This window comes from Akebia trifoliata, chromosome 13 (genome assembly GCF_017979445.1).
Source record: "Akebia trifoliata isolate Shusen 1 chromosome 13, ASM1797944v1, whole genome shotgun sequence".
Taxonomy (NCBI): Eukaryota; Viridiplantae; Streptophyta; class Magnoliopsida; order Ranunculales; family Lardizabalaceae; genus Akebia; species Akebia trifoliata.
The window spans coordinates 3,922,391-3,939,466 of record NC_141387.1 but is presented as its reverse complement, the minus strand read 5'-3'; the positions used below and the strand labels follow the sequence as shown (position 1 = coordinate 3,939,466).

General features: G+C 33.3%; 1 protein-coding gene across 2 annotated transcripts; it reads left to right on the top strand.

The window, feature by feature from the left end:
• The first annotated feature begins 3,737 nt into the window (after positions 1-3,737).
• LOC147387386 (G-type lectin S-receptor-like serine/threonine-protein kinase At4g27290) lies at positions 3,738-15,507 on the top strand. 2 transcript variants are annotated; one of them, XM_086421285.1, is made up of 8 exons: positions 3,738-5,022; positions 7,216-7,278; positions 11,837-11,947; positions 13,692-13,903; positions 13,983-14,193; positions 14,342-14,525; positions 14,686-14,836; positions 14,931-15,507. In XM_086421285.1, exons 1-8 carry the CDS (start codon positions 3,744-3,746, stop codon positions 15,222-15,224), a joined length of 2,505 nt encoding a protein of 834 aa, XP_086277411.1. In that variant the 5' UTR covers positions 3,738-3,743; the 3' UTR covers positions 15,225-15,507. The 2 variants fall into 2 exon arrangements, with proteins under 2 accessions (XP_086277411.1, XP_086277410.1); XM_086421284.1 differs by having other exon boundaries at positions 14,288-14,525; positions 14,931-15,505.
• The last annotated feature ends 1,569 nt before the right edge of the window (positions 15,508-17,076 follow it).

Here is a 17,076-nt window from a genome sequence, read left to right as displayed (position 1 = left end):
ACCCAAGAAGGGACCCCTTCTTTGAAATCAACCCTCAAATTTATAATGTTCGTATTCGGGTAATCGGGGTGATTTGACGGATAATTCGATTCGAATGACCCAATCAGTTACAACCACCGAAGCTTCTAGAAGCTTCTGTAAAAATCTCGAGGACAAATTCCTCGAAATGACCGTGGCGCGGTCTTGGCTAGCCGCGACGCAGTGACGTGGTGCCCAAATTCCTTGAGATTTTGTAGGATGCTTCCTTTTTACTCGCATATTATAACAGTAATTGTTACACCTTTTGTTGGTTTCCAAATATACCCTTTTCACCTGAAATTAGTAAGAAACTATTGTTTAGCTATATTAATTTGGGATTTAATATAATTTATTATTATTTTAAGGAATTAGCATTTAAACGATGATAATCTTGATGAAATTAAGGTCCCAAAATGAGATTATTGGGACCTTATCACTCACCTTAAAAGGCTTCACAAGGACATAATTAAAGTAACAATGAATAGAATTAAAATAATAATATTAAGATGAGTTCGTTCCGGCGTCATTGACCTCTCTAAGGAGAGTCTAGCTGATCATTGTGAGGAGCAAGTTACAACAAAATGAAATAAAGCAAATGTGATGGAGAGGAAAGTGAGGTAATCTATGTTGCATTCAATTCCAAGCTTGATGATTTTACAATAGAGTTACAAATAGAAATCAAAGAAGAAAGATGAAAGAAATACTTTTAATGCTCTCATTATTACAAAAATTCTCTCTCTAAAAGAAAAATCACAAAAATGCAGAGAAATTAAGAAGAACAAGAGGGACCAATAGGACCCAAAAGGGACCCCTTCCTTTAGGGACAATCCCTCAATTTATAGTTTTTCTAAGTGGGTTATTAGGTCGGATTATTTTCTTGAGTTGATTCGAGAAGAACCTTCAATTACAACGACCAAAGCGTCTAGAATGTTCAGCTCGAATCTTGAAGCATAATTCATCGAGATTATCGGGGAGCACTAGGGGTTTACCATCGCACGGTGACGTGGCGAAGATTTGCTCCGAGATTTGGTTGGATGCTCCCTCTTGACTTGTATATTGTAACAAAAATTGTTTCAAAAATATTTACCTCCGAATTTTGCCCTTTTTACATATAAATAGTAAGAAAATCTATTAGTTTCAATAAGTTGGCAAATTAATACAATTTATGTTTATTTTGGACAAATAGCAATTAGGTGATGGTAATCCTTATGTAATTACGATCCCAAAAAATAGTTTTATGGGACCTTATCAGTATAATTCATAAAGTAAGGTTTGTTCTAATAACAAAGACAAAGGAAGGGAGTTTTTGTAATAAAATTGCATCACATAGGTTTGCTCGTAAATCTCTCTTAAATTTTTTGTAACAAAACTACTATATTTTATTGACTAAAAAATCTTAAAATAATGAAATATGTTCCCCTTCCATTATTTTTCAATTGTTTAAAAAAATTAAAATTCGAATTTTGAAACAAAATTATTATATTTTAATATCAAATAATAAATAACAACATTTGTATAGCTGTTTTTCATTGCAGTTTTTTTGGTAATTTATCAAAAATGGCTCGTAAAGTATAGATTTTCATGTTAATTTGAATAACGGCATTTGTATTACTATTTTTCATGGGCTTTTTAATAATTTGTCAAAAATGGCTTTTCAATGACCGCTCAAGATTCGTTTTTGCAATTTTGAAAAAATTATAACTTTTATTAAAAATAATATTAAATTTAGGTGCTTTTTTTTTTTTTTTATGAAAAAAAAATCCCCTTAATACTGTCATTTTCCAATTGAAGAGCCGAGAACATGGGTTTAGTGACCTCTTTTATCATTAGTCATCTCTCCCAACTAAAAATGTCTAGTTGTACCCCATGTTTTTAGTTTCTTTATTTAATTTTATATTAAATGAAGACCATGAGGACCATTTGAGCACAATTGCGCCCTTATCTGCTCCACTTGCAACACGTTCTTCACTAATTCCTATCTACCTGTGTACTAGCAACATGTGGGCCAACTGATGATGATGCCTGATATCTCAGCCCAAGAAAGAAGTAACAGAGAACCAGCGTCAACGTCCACGATCTCTGCTGACTCCCTGTCCCAACTTACCTTTCGTTCATACCAAAAAAAAAAAAAAAACAAAAAAGAGAGTTGCTATTGGCACCCCAACTTTTACTTCTTGTACCCCAATTAAAAAGGAAGAAAAGGGTGAATCTCCATTTCGTGCCCTGAATATGACAAAATTTCGAGTTGGTACACTGCTCATTTTAATTCCCAAAACATGCATGATTTCGTAAATATTAAAAGTGATGAACGAACTAATTTGTAGGTTATAGAAATGACGAATGCATGTTTTGAAAATTAAAATGAACAGTACCAAAATCAGAACTTAGACATAAGTTGCACACGTTTGGAATAAAATCCTTAAAAATAATAAGTAAATAATTGAGAATAAGTAAAAGTTGGGGGTGTCAATAGAATCTCTCCCTACCTCTATTTTTCGGTTTAGGAATTTATGAGTCTAATCATAATTGTAAACAAAGAACTGAAAATTGTTTGAACAAGTTTTATAATGGTTAGTATAAGTCTCTAGTTGTACCCCATGTTTTCAGTTTCTTTATTTAATTTTATATTGAACGAAGACCATGAGGACCATGAGTCACATTTGAGGACAATTGCTCACTTATCTGCTCCACTTGTAACACGTTCTTCACCATTTAATGTATTAATTCCTATCTACCTGTGTACTAGCAACATGTGTGCCAACTGATAATGGATTGGGTGAGGCCACACTACTAATTGTCAAGTCCACACTTATTTCATGCCCAAGATTAATGCTGGTTTTAGTCATCAATTGAATGAAAAACTTCTGTACAAACTTATTCCATGCCTATGGTAATTGGTACCCTCTTTATTGTACACTACCTTCACAGAACCATAGATACTTTTCTCAGCCCGTGCGAGCCAACCAACCAACGTCTAGCAACTGTGGGCCAACAGATAATAATGCCTGATGTCTCAGCCCAAGAAAGAAGTAAAAGCAACCAGCGTCAATGTCCACGTCCACGTTCTCTGCTGACTCCCAGTCCCACCTTACATTCCGTTCATACTAAAACAGAGAGTTGCTATTAGCACCCTAACTTTTACTTATTGCACCCTAATTTTTACTTATTGCACCCTAATTAAAAAGAAGAAAAGGGTGAATATCCATTTCTTGCCCTGAATATGAAAAAATTGCGAGTTGGTACGCTGTTCATTTTAATTCCCAAAACATGCATGATTTCGTAGATATTAAAAGTGATGAACAAACCAATTCGTAGGATGTAGAAATGACGAATGCATGTTTCGGAAATTAAAATGAATTGTACCAAAACCAGAATTTGTACATAAGCTGCACACGTTTAGGGAAAAATCTCTAAAAATAATAAGTGAATGGTTGAAAATAAGTAAAAGTTGCGGTTTCTCTCTCTCTCTCTCTGCCTCTATTTTTTGGTTTAGGAATTTATGAGTCTAATCATAATTGTAAACAAAGTACTGAAATTGTTTGAATAAGTTTTATAATGGTTTGTAACGTTGAGATTATAATTTGAGCCAAACCTTTGTAAATTTTGAAGGGTGTATTTTAATATTTAATTGGGGTGTAAGAAGTAAAAGTTGGGATGCCAATAGCAGCTCTCTACTATACAAAAATAATTAGACCCAAAGTTTGAGATACGTTGGTTAGGAGAGAATGAGAAGCTTCACTGGCATGCAGTTTCCCCTCATTTTATTAGTCACTTCACTCACATTTTTCTCAAATATTTCCAATACATCTTGTATCTTTACTCCCAAACAATCCATTAAAGATGGTGAGACGCTTGTATCGAAAGGAAATCTCTTTGAATTAGGATTCTTCAGTCCTGGAAAATCAAAGAACCGATATTTGGGAATATGGTACAAGAACATCGAAAGTGAAACTGTAGTTTGGGTTGCAAACAGAGACAACCCAATTACAGATTCATCCGGAGTTCTTAAGATGGACGAAGAAGGCAAGCTCGTTCTTTTAAACCAAGAGTCCAGAGTTACCTGGTCGACGAATAAGTCCAAGGCAGCAAACCCAATTGCACAGCTCTTAGACTCAGGAAATCTTGTTATTCAAGAAGAAAACAATAATGATCCTGAGAAGTATATATGGCAGAGTTTTGATTACCCGACCGATACATTATTACCCGGAATGAAGCTAGGGTTGGACTTAAAGACTGGTGTGAATCGATTTCTTACATCATGGAAGAATGCCGATGATCCTTCTACAGGTGACTATTCTTTCAATCTAGATCCTCATGGATATCCTGAATTTTTTTTGTATAAAGGACTGATCCGGGTGCACCGATGTGGGCCATGGGATGGGGTCATATTTAGTGGTGTCCCTACAATGCCACCCTTTAATGGCTTCAATTACAGTTTCATCGTCAACCAGGAGGAGATATATTACACATTTTCACTAGATATTGAATCTGTTGTTTTGAAGTTGTTTATGAATGGAATTGGCCAGCTTCAATATCGATTGATGGGCACGGCTGGTTATTGGAAAAGTGTGTGGTATACCCCAAAAGACCAATGTGACAATTACAGGAAGTGCGGTGCTTACAGCATATGCCACCCGATGAATAACAATTTTGTTTGCGATTGTGTGAAAGGGTTTGAGCCCAGGTACCAAAAGAATTGGAATTCGGGAGAGCGGTCAGGTGGATGTGTGCCAAAAATGAAATTCAAATGCAACAAGGACGATGAGTTCTTGGTTTTGAAGGGGATCAAAATGCCTGATACTTCAAGCTCGGTTTTTAACAACAGCATAAGTCTTAAGGAATGTGAAGCAGAATGCAGAAATAATTGCTCTTGTACAGCTTATGCGAATTCGGACATTCGTGGAGGAGGAATTGGTTGTATAGTATGGTTTGGTGATCTAATTGATCTCCGAAATGTTGAAGGTGGCCAAGATCTCTACGTACGGGTGGCCGCTTCGAAATTCGGTAAATCTCATTATTATTATTATTATTATTATTAATAGGAAAGTCCAACTTGAACTCACGACCTCAAAGTTGCACTACAATATGTCAACCAATTGAACTATGGGTCTAAGCCCAATTAGCTTCATTGATAATTATCAATTAGAGTCGTGCGGGATGACATAGGATTTACTGCGATTCTTACAGTTCTGACGTGGAGATGCATACATAACCACAGATGATTTTTACTCATATCACGAGGAAACACATCTATAGCTATTTGCAAATCCCACGTCGGACTTATGAGAATCGCAGTAAATAGCCTGTGTCATTCCAGCATTTTCCTATCAATTATGTACTAGGGTCATTAATTATGGCCCTACACCCCCAATGCTCCTTTGTAGATGAAATAACTTTGAAGCTATCTTTAAAATTTTGAAGGAATCCTGTTCATTGGATTACACGTGGCACTTACAATGAGGTATTCCAAATTCTGACAGAAATGAAGGGGTGTGAAATAAATTCAGAAAACCTACACAAAGAGGATTCCTTCAAAATTTTGGAGTGACCTGCTCGCATCTAAGTCAGACTCCTTTGTAGAAGCTTGACGATGACTTTCCTTAACAAAAAGACTCGTCTGCTTGGACCCTTCAGCTTTGCTGATATTTAATATATCTCTTTATATTTTCAAAGGATTAATGAGATGTCTCCTGCCTTTGTCCTCTTATTGACCGATGAAAAATAATTTAAACAACGGAGATTTATCTTTCAAAAGTCAAGTCATTTTGAACGTATTTACTAAGATGACGATGATTGTATATTTTTCTAGTCTTGCATGCCTTTAGACCTCGGTCTTATCTTGTAGACTAATAAAAATGACCCAAAAACCCACGAATCTTCTTCTCAAAACCGGTCATCTTCATCTTCATCCTCTTGACTAAGATGATGATGACGATGAAGATAGTCATGATGTGACGATGATAATGATGATGATGAGTCGATCACAATTATGACTATGATGATGAATCATGATCATCTTATCCAAATGGTTGAAGATAATTTACTTTGAGAGAATAATTAACCCCCCCCCCCCCCCCCCCCCCTTTCAAAAAAAAATTACCACTAAAAAGGAGCATGGGACTATTATTCCTTTTAAAATATTTATGAAACGAAGATCCTTCAAAAACAGTTTTGAATGACTGACTTTTTCAAAATTTTCAACCTTGGTTTTGTAAAAGTAATTCAGTATATCGTTTTCTATATTTATTTGTTTTTATTAGAACTGGACTTAGTCATATTTACAATTCTGCTTTTTTAAGCCTTATTGCTGACTTAAATAAAACACATATGCCTTTTAACAAATTATGAAAAGTGGTAACTAAGTTGAAAATAAGGGTATAGAGGTACATTCAGTTACATGGGTATCTTTTTAGAAAGATTCGTGATAATTTGACTACCCGACATGGCATACTCAATTGACTCTCCTAACGTGACAAATTCAGGAATCGTAAATCCATATGTTTCAAGATACACAATGCCCTCGGGATACACATTTTTATGGGAAATTACAGTTTTGTATCCCGAGGCATTTAGATCTATGGTTCTCAAACTAGTTATGTCAGGAGAGTTGATTGAGTGTGCCACTTGGGGTAGTTAGATTATCACGATTCTTTTAGAGAAAAAAACAATTTATTTCTATGGATTTTAAAAAATTGAGACAAACATGAAAGTAACTCAAGGTGGTTTACTCCCTCTATTCCTGTGTTTGAAATTATGTTTTGTTGCACGTTGGGAAACTTAGACACCGTTCCAATTTTACAGGAATGGGACACCATTTAGGATCCTAAATCATCAAGAAAAAGACAAAAACATAAGTAATATTTAGATAAGTTCTAGATCCCGCTCTATAACTATTGTCAGAATCTAGAGCGCTTCTTAACAAATAATTTATCTTTTGGATATGATCTTGATTTAGCCTTTAGTTTCTTATAAGAATCTGATTCTTATCAAAATAACATGTCTATAGGACCAAAGCACCATTATTAAAATTCAGCCATTGTTAATGTCACTCAAATTTTTTTTGTTTATCCTGTTGGAGGACTTAACGAGCACTTTTACTCGGATTTAGCCCCAACTTAACAATAAAAAAAATTCACTAATACAAGTTTTTCCCTTTGTCCTTATTTAACTGAGTTAGTCCTCGTCATTTACTTGCAGCCAATCCTCCACCATCGGAGATCAACTATTCACCTCCACCCACTGTCACCCCCCATATTACTGGTAAGTCTATTTATTTTAATTATCTTCACTAATATAATGAGGGAAGGCCGAGTAAAGTGGTTTGACTCCAAAATTTGGATTTTCTAAAATGCCACTATAATATAATTAATCTTATTAATTATTAAGGTTTATTTTGTCAAAGTCAATGATATTGCAAATCGACCACTTTGGCAATCACATGGGAGAGGAGGCCAAAATTTGGTTTTCCTGTGTATACAAATGACCTTACCAACAATTATGGTCTATTGGTTAGTTAATTTTTTTTTATATTTTAAATAGAAAATTAGGAGGGGTTTCTTTCTAAATAGTCTCTTATTTTCGAGCGGTATCTCAATAGTCCATTTAGTGAATTTTTCATATTTAAATGGTCCCTCAACCTCATGTCCCATGATCAAAATATTTTTTGGAGTAACCAAACTACCCATTTTTTTCATCTTCTTCACATATTTAGGTTTTCCAACTACGATTATAATCATTTCTGATGATTTTTTTATGGTGAATGACAAATGAAGAATGATATGCTCCTAATTTTAAACATTTAAATGTATTTTTCTTATCTATTTCGACGATCTATAACAAAAAATGACATATATTTGATTCTAAATTTTTTGAAGTTGGGATTCTAATATATATATATTTTTATAATATTTTATTCTAGCATCCCTTTCACCACAATAACATAAGTATTTTGGGTATTTCGAGAAGATGTTTTGAATGACAAGGTTGAAAAAATGAAAAATCTGAATCACAATCGTAGTGTTGAGTTCAACATTTTTATTGTTTAGATCAATAGTTGTAGTGCTGAGTTCAATACTTTTTTGGGGTAATTTAGGCAACCCCACTTAAGTTTTGATCAATATTAGAGATATGCCCCTATGTTTTCAAATTGATGACATACTCCCCTTGATTTAGGTTCTGCTTGGAATACTAACAGAAAATGACCTAAATGCCATTGTCTTCAACCTTCTGCTAATTTTCTCCCCAAAATCAATCATTTCAGTCTATACTTTTTCCCCAAAACCAGTCATCTTCAATAGATGAACTTTTTTTTTTTTTTTTTTTACATCTTTTTTAAGTTTGAGATTTTGTCTTCCTGAACCTTTAAATTGCAAGAATAAGACATGATTTTTGAAGATCGATGAAATTTTGGGTAGAAAAATCAAGAGTTTCTATAACCATTGACGATGAGGTTGAAGTGGTAAGAAATTGAGATTCTAGGGTTTATCAACTTGAAGATCGAAGATATTTAAATAGGATTATTGGAGAAATAGAAGATCAAAAGAATTTTTGAATGAAAAAATTTGATGAAGATGAGGTTGTGGATGAGCTCAAAAAGTTGAAAATGGTTAATTTTTCTCTGAGAAAAATGAAGAGGTTTTTGGATTGAGGTTGAAAACAATGGCATTTAGGTCATTTTTTGTTATTCTCCAAAATAAAACCTAGTTCAAAGGGGGTATGTCATCAGTTTGACAACATGGGGAGGTATCTCTAATATTGAACAAAATGTTGGGGGACATGTCTAAATCACCATTTTTTTTGCAATGTCAACTTCAACACTTTTTATTATTGACTTCAACCCTTTTTATTGTCGAGTTCAACATTTTTATTGTTGAGAACTCCATAATAAAAATGTTGGACTCAGCACTAAAATTGTTTATCTTAAAAAAAATGAAAAAAGTGTTGAGCTTGACACTATAAATATAATTTTATTTTTTTTCGACTTCAACACTAAATAGATCTTCTTGAAATACCTCAAAGGCATATATTATCTTCGAAATAGATCAAAAAATATATTAAATGTCAAAAATTAGAAGTATATCATTACCCATTCGTCATTCACCGTCAAAAAATCGACAAAAATTATTGCAACCGCCATTGAAGAACCCAAGCATGTGAAGATGAGAAAAGGATAATGTGGGTACTCCAAAAAATATTATAAGGCGATATGAGATATGAGGTTGAGGGACCATTTAGATATATTTACTCAAGGGACTATCAAGATACCACCCAAAGTCAGCAAATATTTAGCAAGAAACCCCTCCTACAATGTTACTTAAAGTAATTTTACCTTTTAGTTAAAATTACACAAATGTCTTATATTATGTTATTTTCAAAATCTCCTTAATTAATAATTTAAATTATAAAAAAGCCCTGAATATTTACACATGCCACCTTCTAGTAGATTATAAAGGTAAAATTACTTAATAAACCCTGTGGGAGGGGTTTCTATTTAGGTAGTCCCAAACTTTTGGGCAGTAGATTGATAATCCATTTAGTGAACTTTTTCTTTCTTGATGGTCCCTCAACCTCATCTCTTTTTATAATGTTTCAGGAATACCTAAATGACTGTTTTTCTCATCTTTTTAACACATATATGTTTTCCAATGTTGATTGCACTCATTTTCGACGATTGTTTTTATCGTGAATAACAAATGGAGAATGATATACTCCTCTATATATATATATATATATATATATATATATATATATATATATAGATATAGATATATAGTTTATTTTGATGATTTATATATATAAAAATAATAATTGAAGAACGAAGTTGAGTTTCTAAAATTTTCAAAGATTTTCTCATTACTTTTGATTAGAGTGTTCATTTCGCAGTTAAGGTATATGCATTTTGGGTATTTTGTGAAGATATATCCAATATCAAAATTGAAAAATGAAAAAAAAATTAAAAATTTTGGATCCATTTACAGTGTTGAGTACACCACTTTTTATTGTCGAGTTCACTATTTTTTAGGGTAAATTATACTTTGACCCCCTTGTGCAGGTATGGTTTAATTCCATGTTAACCCCCTAATATTTTGACAATTGCACTTACTTCCCCTTTACACACTGTGTTAAAGTTCAAATGCTATTTACCCTCACATTTTATCTTTTTTTTATACATAAAAAAATTTAAATTTTGGAACTATAAAAATGGCCCTGTCTAAACATAATTCACAAGGAGACTCATTTTGTTACAATGATATTTTTGTTTATAAAAAAGAATAATATTTAAAAAAGGGTGAAATGATCTTAATAAAAGGTAATAAAGCAGTATTTTTAATGTTTGGTTGATGGCAAGTAGAAGAAAGGGGGGTAAGTGAATCCATTAGATAAATATAGGGGAGGTAAGTGCAATTGTCAAAACGTTAGGGGGCCGACATATGATTATGCCAAATCAAAGGGGGTGAAAGTGTAGCTTACCCCACTTTTTATTGTGAAGTACAAGATTTTTATTGTTAAGTTCAAAAATAAAAATCTTGAACTCGACAATAAAAGGTACTGAACTCAATACTGTAAATGTGATCTAGATTTTTCATTTTTTTTCAACTTTGAAATTGGATGTATCTTCTCAAAGACTATTGATAATCTTACGCTCTTTTTTCTAACAATCCTTGTAAGTTTCCTGATGTGGTAGTTACAAAACCATAAATCTTTTTCTTGTGTATTCCGAAGCAAAGGATATACGATTATGTGATTGAGAGCATACAAAGAGTGTCAGATTATCACGACTACTTCTCAAAATACCCAAAATACATATATCATAGTTGCGAAATGAACATCGAATCAAAAGTTACTAAAAAATCTTCAAAATACTTAATGTTTAAAATTCAGAGTATATCATTCTACATTTGTCATTCACGATAAAAAAATTGTTGGAAATTATTGCAATCACTGTTGAGTAACCGAAGTATGTGAAGAAGATATGTAAAAAACCAAGATATCATTGTATATTCACTAAAAGACAAAATGGATGTCGGTATTACTGAAAAGTGAATTTGGTAAAGAATGTTAACATCCCCATGAGGTCTTGGATGTTAACATACCCCTATAAATATATGGATTAAATGTCGATACATAATATAAACTAATTACAATTTGAAACACATTCATCATCTCTTCCTAATTTGTTCTCAATTAGTCACCACTCACTCATATTATGTTTGATGGATTTATTTCTTTTTCAACACCTGCGAATTAACTCTTTAGCTATTTACCAAAGTAGAGAGATGCTTTTCATAATTAATTTTACCAGCCAAAATTGGTTATAATTCATTATGTTACTTATATTAAAAAGAAAAATACTAACATATCATATCCTCAACGTTTGATATGAGTCATAAGATGATGATGTTGAAAATGTTAAATTTAAATGTTAAGTTAGGTGTATTTTTGGAATCTAAATTTTGGTATTGAATCGCTTCTACTCCTCCTTCTTCCATTATAATAGTAAAGATTTATTAGTGGAAAAATTTAGTTCATGTAAATACAATTAATTTATTGAAACACTTCCTCATCACAAAGTGAAAAAAGCCTATATTTGACAGCCCAAGACCCTCAAATTTCATAAAATTTGATGAACCAAGTTGTCCATTTTATTTTGATGGACCGAAATCGTCAAATTAATGGAGAATGAGAGAAATTCAACTCTAAGCTAGCCGCCAAATCTGTTAAACATAAAAAATTTCAATGGGCTAAAATTTGTGGGCCTTAGCCTGTCAAATTTGCATGTCGAATTTTACAGTTTAGTGCCTTCTTATTCAAATTGCAGGTCGAAAGAAAAAAGTTCCAAGAGTCATTATCATACCAAGCATCATATTTGGTATAATTATATTGGCATCGTCAATATTTATCTTAAGCAGGTGGACAAAGAAAAGAAAAGGTAAATTCATCTAATAGCTATGAAAAACATTTATGATGTTATACTTCCTACAAAATAGGGTCAAATAATGAGACCCCCTTAAAATTTTAGAATTATGGCAAGCATTGTTGATAATTGTGAAATTCACACTTTTACACGGATATGAATGTTGAAATCCTCCGTGAGATGGACCCATATAGCTCTTCCAGTAGTTGATCATGAGATCAATGATAATACTTGAATTCTAAATACATGCAAATTGTGTGCGAACATGAGGTGCTTTCTTTTTTAAGGCTATGGAAATTTTTTCACAAACTCACATACATATTACATTAAATGGTTGGTGTGATGGCCAAGGCCACTCCCGAAGCGGAGGTCTGAAGTTCGAAACCCTCCTTCAGGCCACCCTTATCTATTTTTCCCAAAAATTACTTGTTGCGTGTGTAGAGGAGGGGATTGCACCTATCTTGAGGATTAGTTGGGTGTTTTAAGAGGCACGGATATCTTGCTTCCAAAAAATAAAAAAAGAGATTTACTACTATTCATCCATTCCACCCTATCTAGAGCATGTCATATGTTATTGAAAGCGTTTTCATATTCATTTACACTATCATTTTATTTTTAATTTATCATTTATTGAAGCCACCCCTATATTTTCTGAAATATGATCATTTTAGTTTTGTTTTTCCTAGTCTTTTCTACTATTCATATCCCATATCCTCCTCTCTATTGTGCTCAATTTGTTGATATGATAATATTTGACAGCCCAACATTACGCTCCATAAAGCATAGTCCATCATCTTCTCATGTTATAAAACCTCTTTTTAATTTCCTCGGCTTACGTCAATCACATGCACTTTAGCACGTCCTCTTTAACTGTCCAAATATGATCTTACGGACAATGAAAGCCATCTCTTTGAGTATTTATAATGAATCAACTTTTTACTGGATACCCCATCTTGTGTGTTTGTGATAAATTTACATTCCATGTACTTGATCTTGATTCTGCTTATTCTAAAGTATTTGTCCTGAGCTCCAGCATTTCTCTCCATAATTCTAGCTTTCGGCTGAATCTTCTAGTTTCATCAACAATCATTACATCATATGCAAACAACATATGCCAAGGTACATGCTCTTTAGCATGAGCATTTACTTCATCTATAATTAGAGCAAATAACTAAGGAGTCAAGGTCGATGATACAATCCAATTGTACATAAGTGGATACGCAATCATCACCTCTCCATTTACTCTCATACCAGTCAATTTAAGTTCTCTCTTATATAAACACAGAACTAATGAAACTTTTTTTAGTGCAATCATACCAATAAAGTGCAAGGTGAATTTTTAAGTGATACAGTGAAATGATACTCAGTCATCTGCAACTAGTTGGTCTCCATTTGGTTTTTTGCTTTAACCTTTGTTCAATCACTCTTTTCTATAGTTTCATCTTATGAATCATAAGTTCAACATAAATTGATAATTAGTGCAATTTTGTATTTCCCCTTTATTGTTATATATAGGTATTTTGATCCTTTTTCTCTTGTCATTTGACATCTTTTTAGTATATCGATCTAATCAACGAAAAATAGTGTTGTTTGTATGAAATGATAAATATTTTGATGTGGGGACACAAGCACTAGATATGCAAAATGTTGGTCAAGATGGCAGGTCTTACTCCTTCCCCAAGTATAGGGGGACATTCATATAGTTTTCCATGGATAGTACCGTGGAATGTCGATTATTTATTGAATTTCCAAACAACAGGGACAAAAAGAAAAATAGAGGATCTGTTTGATCTTAGTGGAACTACCGAAAATTGCAAAGACACCACTGAGGCAGAAATACAGATAGAGGGTTCGAAGCAAGGAAAAGCCCCACATCTACCAGTATTCGACTTTGAAGTAATTGCAAATGCTACATATAATTTTTCAAATGCAAATAAGCTTGGAATGGGGGGATTTGGCCCTGTTTACAAGGTGAGGTAGTCTTTTATTTAATAAAATTTGAGGAAGTTGGCAATTCAAAATAACTGATATGAATTTTCCGCCATCTCAGGGCACGCTACCAGGAGGTCAAGTAATAGCAGTGAAAAGACTTTCCAAAAGCTCTGGACAAGGCTTGAAGGAGTTCAAGAATGAGGTTATATTGATATCCAAACTTCAACACAGAAATCTAGTCAGGCTTTTAGGGTGTTGCATTGAAGGGGAAGAGAAGATGTTACTCTATGAATACATGCCTAACAAAAGCTTGGATTCCTTTCTTTTTGGTATGGTTACTATTTATGAATAATTTCCAAAATCATTTCAACTTCTGCTAATATAGCCTAATGGACAAAAAAAAAAAAAAAAAAAATGGATCAGATCCAACTAAACAAGGGCAACTAAACTGGCCTAGACGCTTCCACATTGTTGAAGGGATCGCTCGAGGTCTTCTCTATCTACACCGAGATTCAAGACTAAAAATTATTCATCGAGATTTGAAAGCCGGAAACATTCTATTGGATGATGAGATGAATCCCAAAATTTCAGACTTTGGCATGGCAAGGATTTTTGGAGGAAATCAAACTCTAGCAAATACTAACAGGGTTGTTGGAACATAGTAAGTACTAGTTTCTTGATAGCCTAAATTTCTCCTTTGTTGGTATTGTTATCCTTCTAATTAATTAATATAGAAATAAATCAAAAAGTGTGAAACTAATCGGTTTGAACAATTTTCATTTCCTTAATCTATCCACTGAGTCCTTAATGGTAAAATGCAGTGGCTATATGTCCCCAGAATATGCCATGGAAGGGAGATTCTCTGAGAAATCAGATGTCTTCAGCTTTGGAGTATTGCTTTTGGAGATCGTGAGCGGGAAGAGAATTAACCAGTTTTATCTTCATGAACAATCATTAAGCCTTGTGGGATTTGTAAGTACATAGTATTTCATAACTTGTAAGATCCTTTTATTTATTTATGAACTCATTTTAATTATCTTAGACGATGGGATCAATATTATTTCAGGCATGGCGACTATGGAACGAAGGTAAGGAAATAGAATTGATGGACCCAACATTAAGAGACTCGTACTCTGCCTCAGAAGTATTGAGATGCATTCGTATAGGTCTCTTATGTGTACAAGAACATGCAATGGAGCGACCAACAGTATCTACTGTAGTTCTAATGCTTGGCATGGATACCACGCATCTTCCTACTCCAAGACAGCCTGGGTTTACAATAGAATCTGATTTATCTTTAGCTGGCCCAGAAATGTGCTCAGTAAACAATGTCAGTATTACAGAAGAGAGTGGCAGGTAGCTAATAGCAAGTAATAATTGCAACATTCTTTTTTTTTTTTTTCCAGGAATGTATATATATTATTCAAGACTTTAAATTTTGAATTAGTATAAATAAATTATTTACTTGAATAGATGAAGTATTAAACAATGTCACTGTTACAGAAGAAAGTGACAGGTAGCTGGTGACAAGTAAATCCAACATTCTTTCTTGTTTTTTTTTTTCTAGGGATATAAATACGTGAATGCTAACATCTAAGACCACATGAGGATAGTAGTATTCTCCAACAATTTTTGTTTTCAATAATGCCCCTTCCCATTTTGTCTTTTAGTAAAAAAAATAAGGGTATATTAGTCTTTTATATAATAAATAAATACATTTAGTTTGATACCAAGTATGAGCATTAATTCCTCAAGGGTCACCCGCGAGGGCACATCCTCACTTACCTGGTGCGTGTGATGTGTGGGTGTTGCACGTGCCCTGGGACTAGGCTTTGGACAAGGCCATTGTCTATGGACTGGGTAAACCTAGATACTGGTTCGGTCCATTGTCTATAAGGAACCCGGTTATTAAAAAAAATAATAATAAATACATTTATTATGCCCTAAATAAATACATTTATTTGGCATTGTTTTCCAAAACATTTACTAAAAAAATATATATTTAAACCAACTAGTGTCAACTGGAACGTTTTCTGGTATGCCCCAAAAGACCAATGTGACAATTATAGAGAGTGTGGTCCTTATGGCATTTGCGACACGAATAACTCGCCTGTTTGCAATTGTGTTCAAGGGTTTGAGCCCAAGTACCCACAGAATTGGAATTTGAGAGATGGGTCCAGTGGATGTGTTCCAAAAAATGAAATTTGATTGCGATAAGGATGATGGGTTCATGCTTTTGAAGGGTATGATATTGCCTTATACTTCGAGCTCGTTTGTTAACAAGAGTATGAGTCTAATAGAATGTGAAGATGAATGCTGGAAGAATTGTTCTTCGTACAGCTTATGAGAATTCCGAAATAAACGTACAAGGGAGGGAGAGGATGTCTAGTTTGGTTTGGTGATCTAATCGATCTTCGAGAGTACTCTGGTGGTGGCCAAGATCTGTATGTAAGGATGGTGGCTTCCGAATTAGGTATGTTAAATTGTTTGTGAAATCTTTAATTGCTTCGGATTTTACTAATTAGTTATCAAATTATAAATCTTATGCATAAGATCAGTTCCTGTATAAAACATCCAAAAATCCCATAAAAATTCTTTCTTGACTAGACAAAAATTCTATGACGGCATCCAATCATGTATTTCATTCTTGTGGATCAAAATACATGATTGGATGCCATAGAATCTTAAATGCAAAATTTTAAGAATTGCAAAAGTTTATAAAAACATTAAAAGAAAATATAAACTTTCACCGTTGGATTTGAATTTTAAATTTGGAGTTCACTGATGGTCAATTTACAAAACTTTTGATAAAGTCATTTCTTTTTTCCACCTAATCCAGGCCATGAAAACTAAAAAGGGCTAGGTTATTATTATTCGACTTATGTGGCAATCAATGTAGACCCAACAAGTCATTGTAAGATTAGAAGCATGACTAAGTTAGCCACGTTAGCCTAATTCAATACCAATTAGGCAGGGATCAGTGTATATCTTATCATGATTAACCCATAAATCATTCTTCGGTTGCTTGTGAATGTAAGGTAAATTCCATATAAAAAGCAAGTCACTTTTTTTATATAAAAAATAACGAAAGAAGATTGAGAATGAGCAACCCACAGATAGATATAGTTGGCTTTTATAAAATATAATAAACAATATTAAAATAGATATTATAAAGATATCATTTAAAAGATCTCCAAAATCAGTAAAGTATA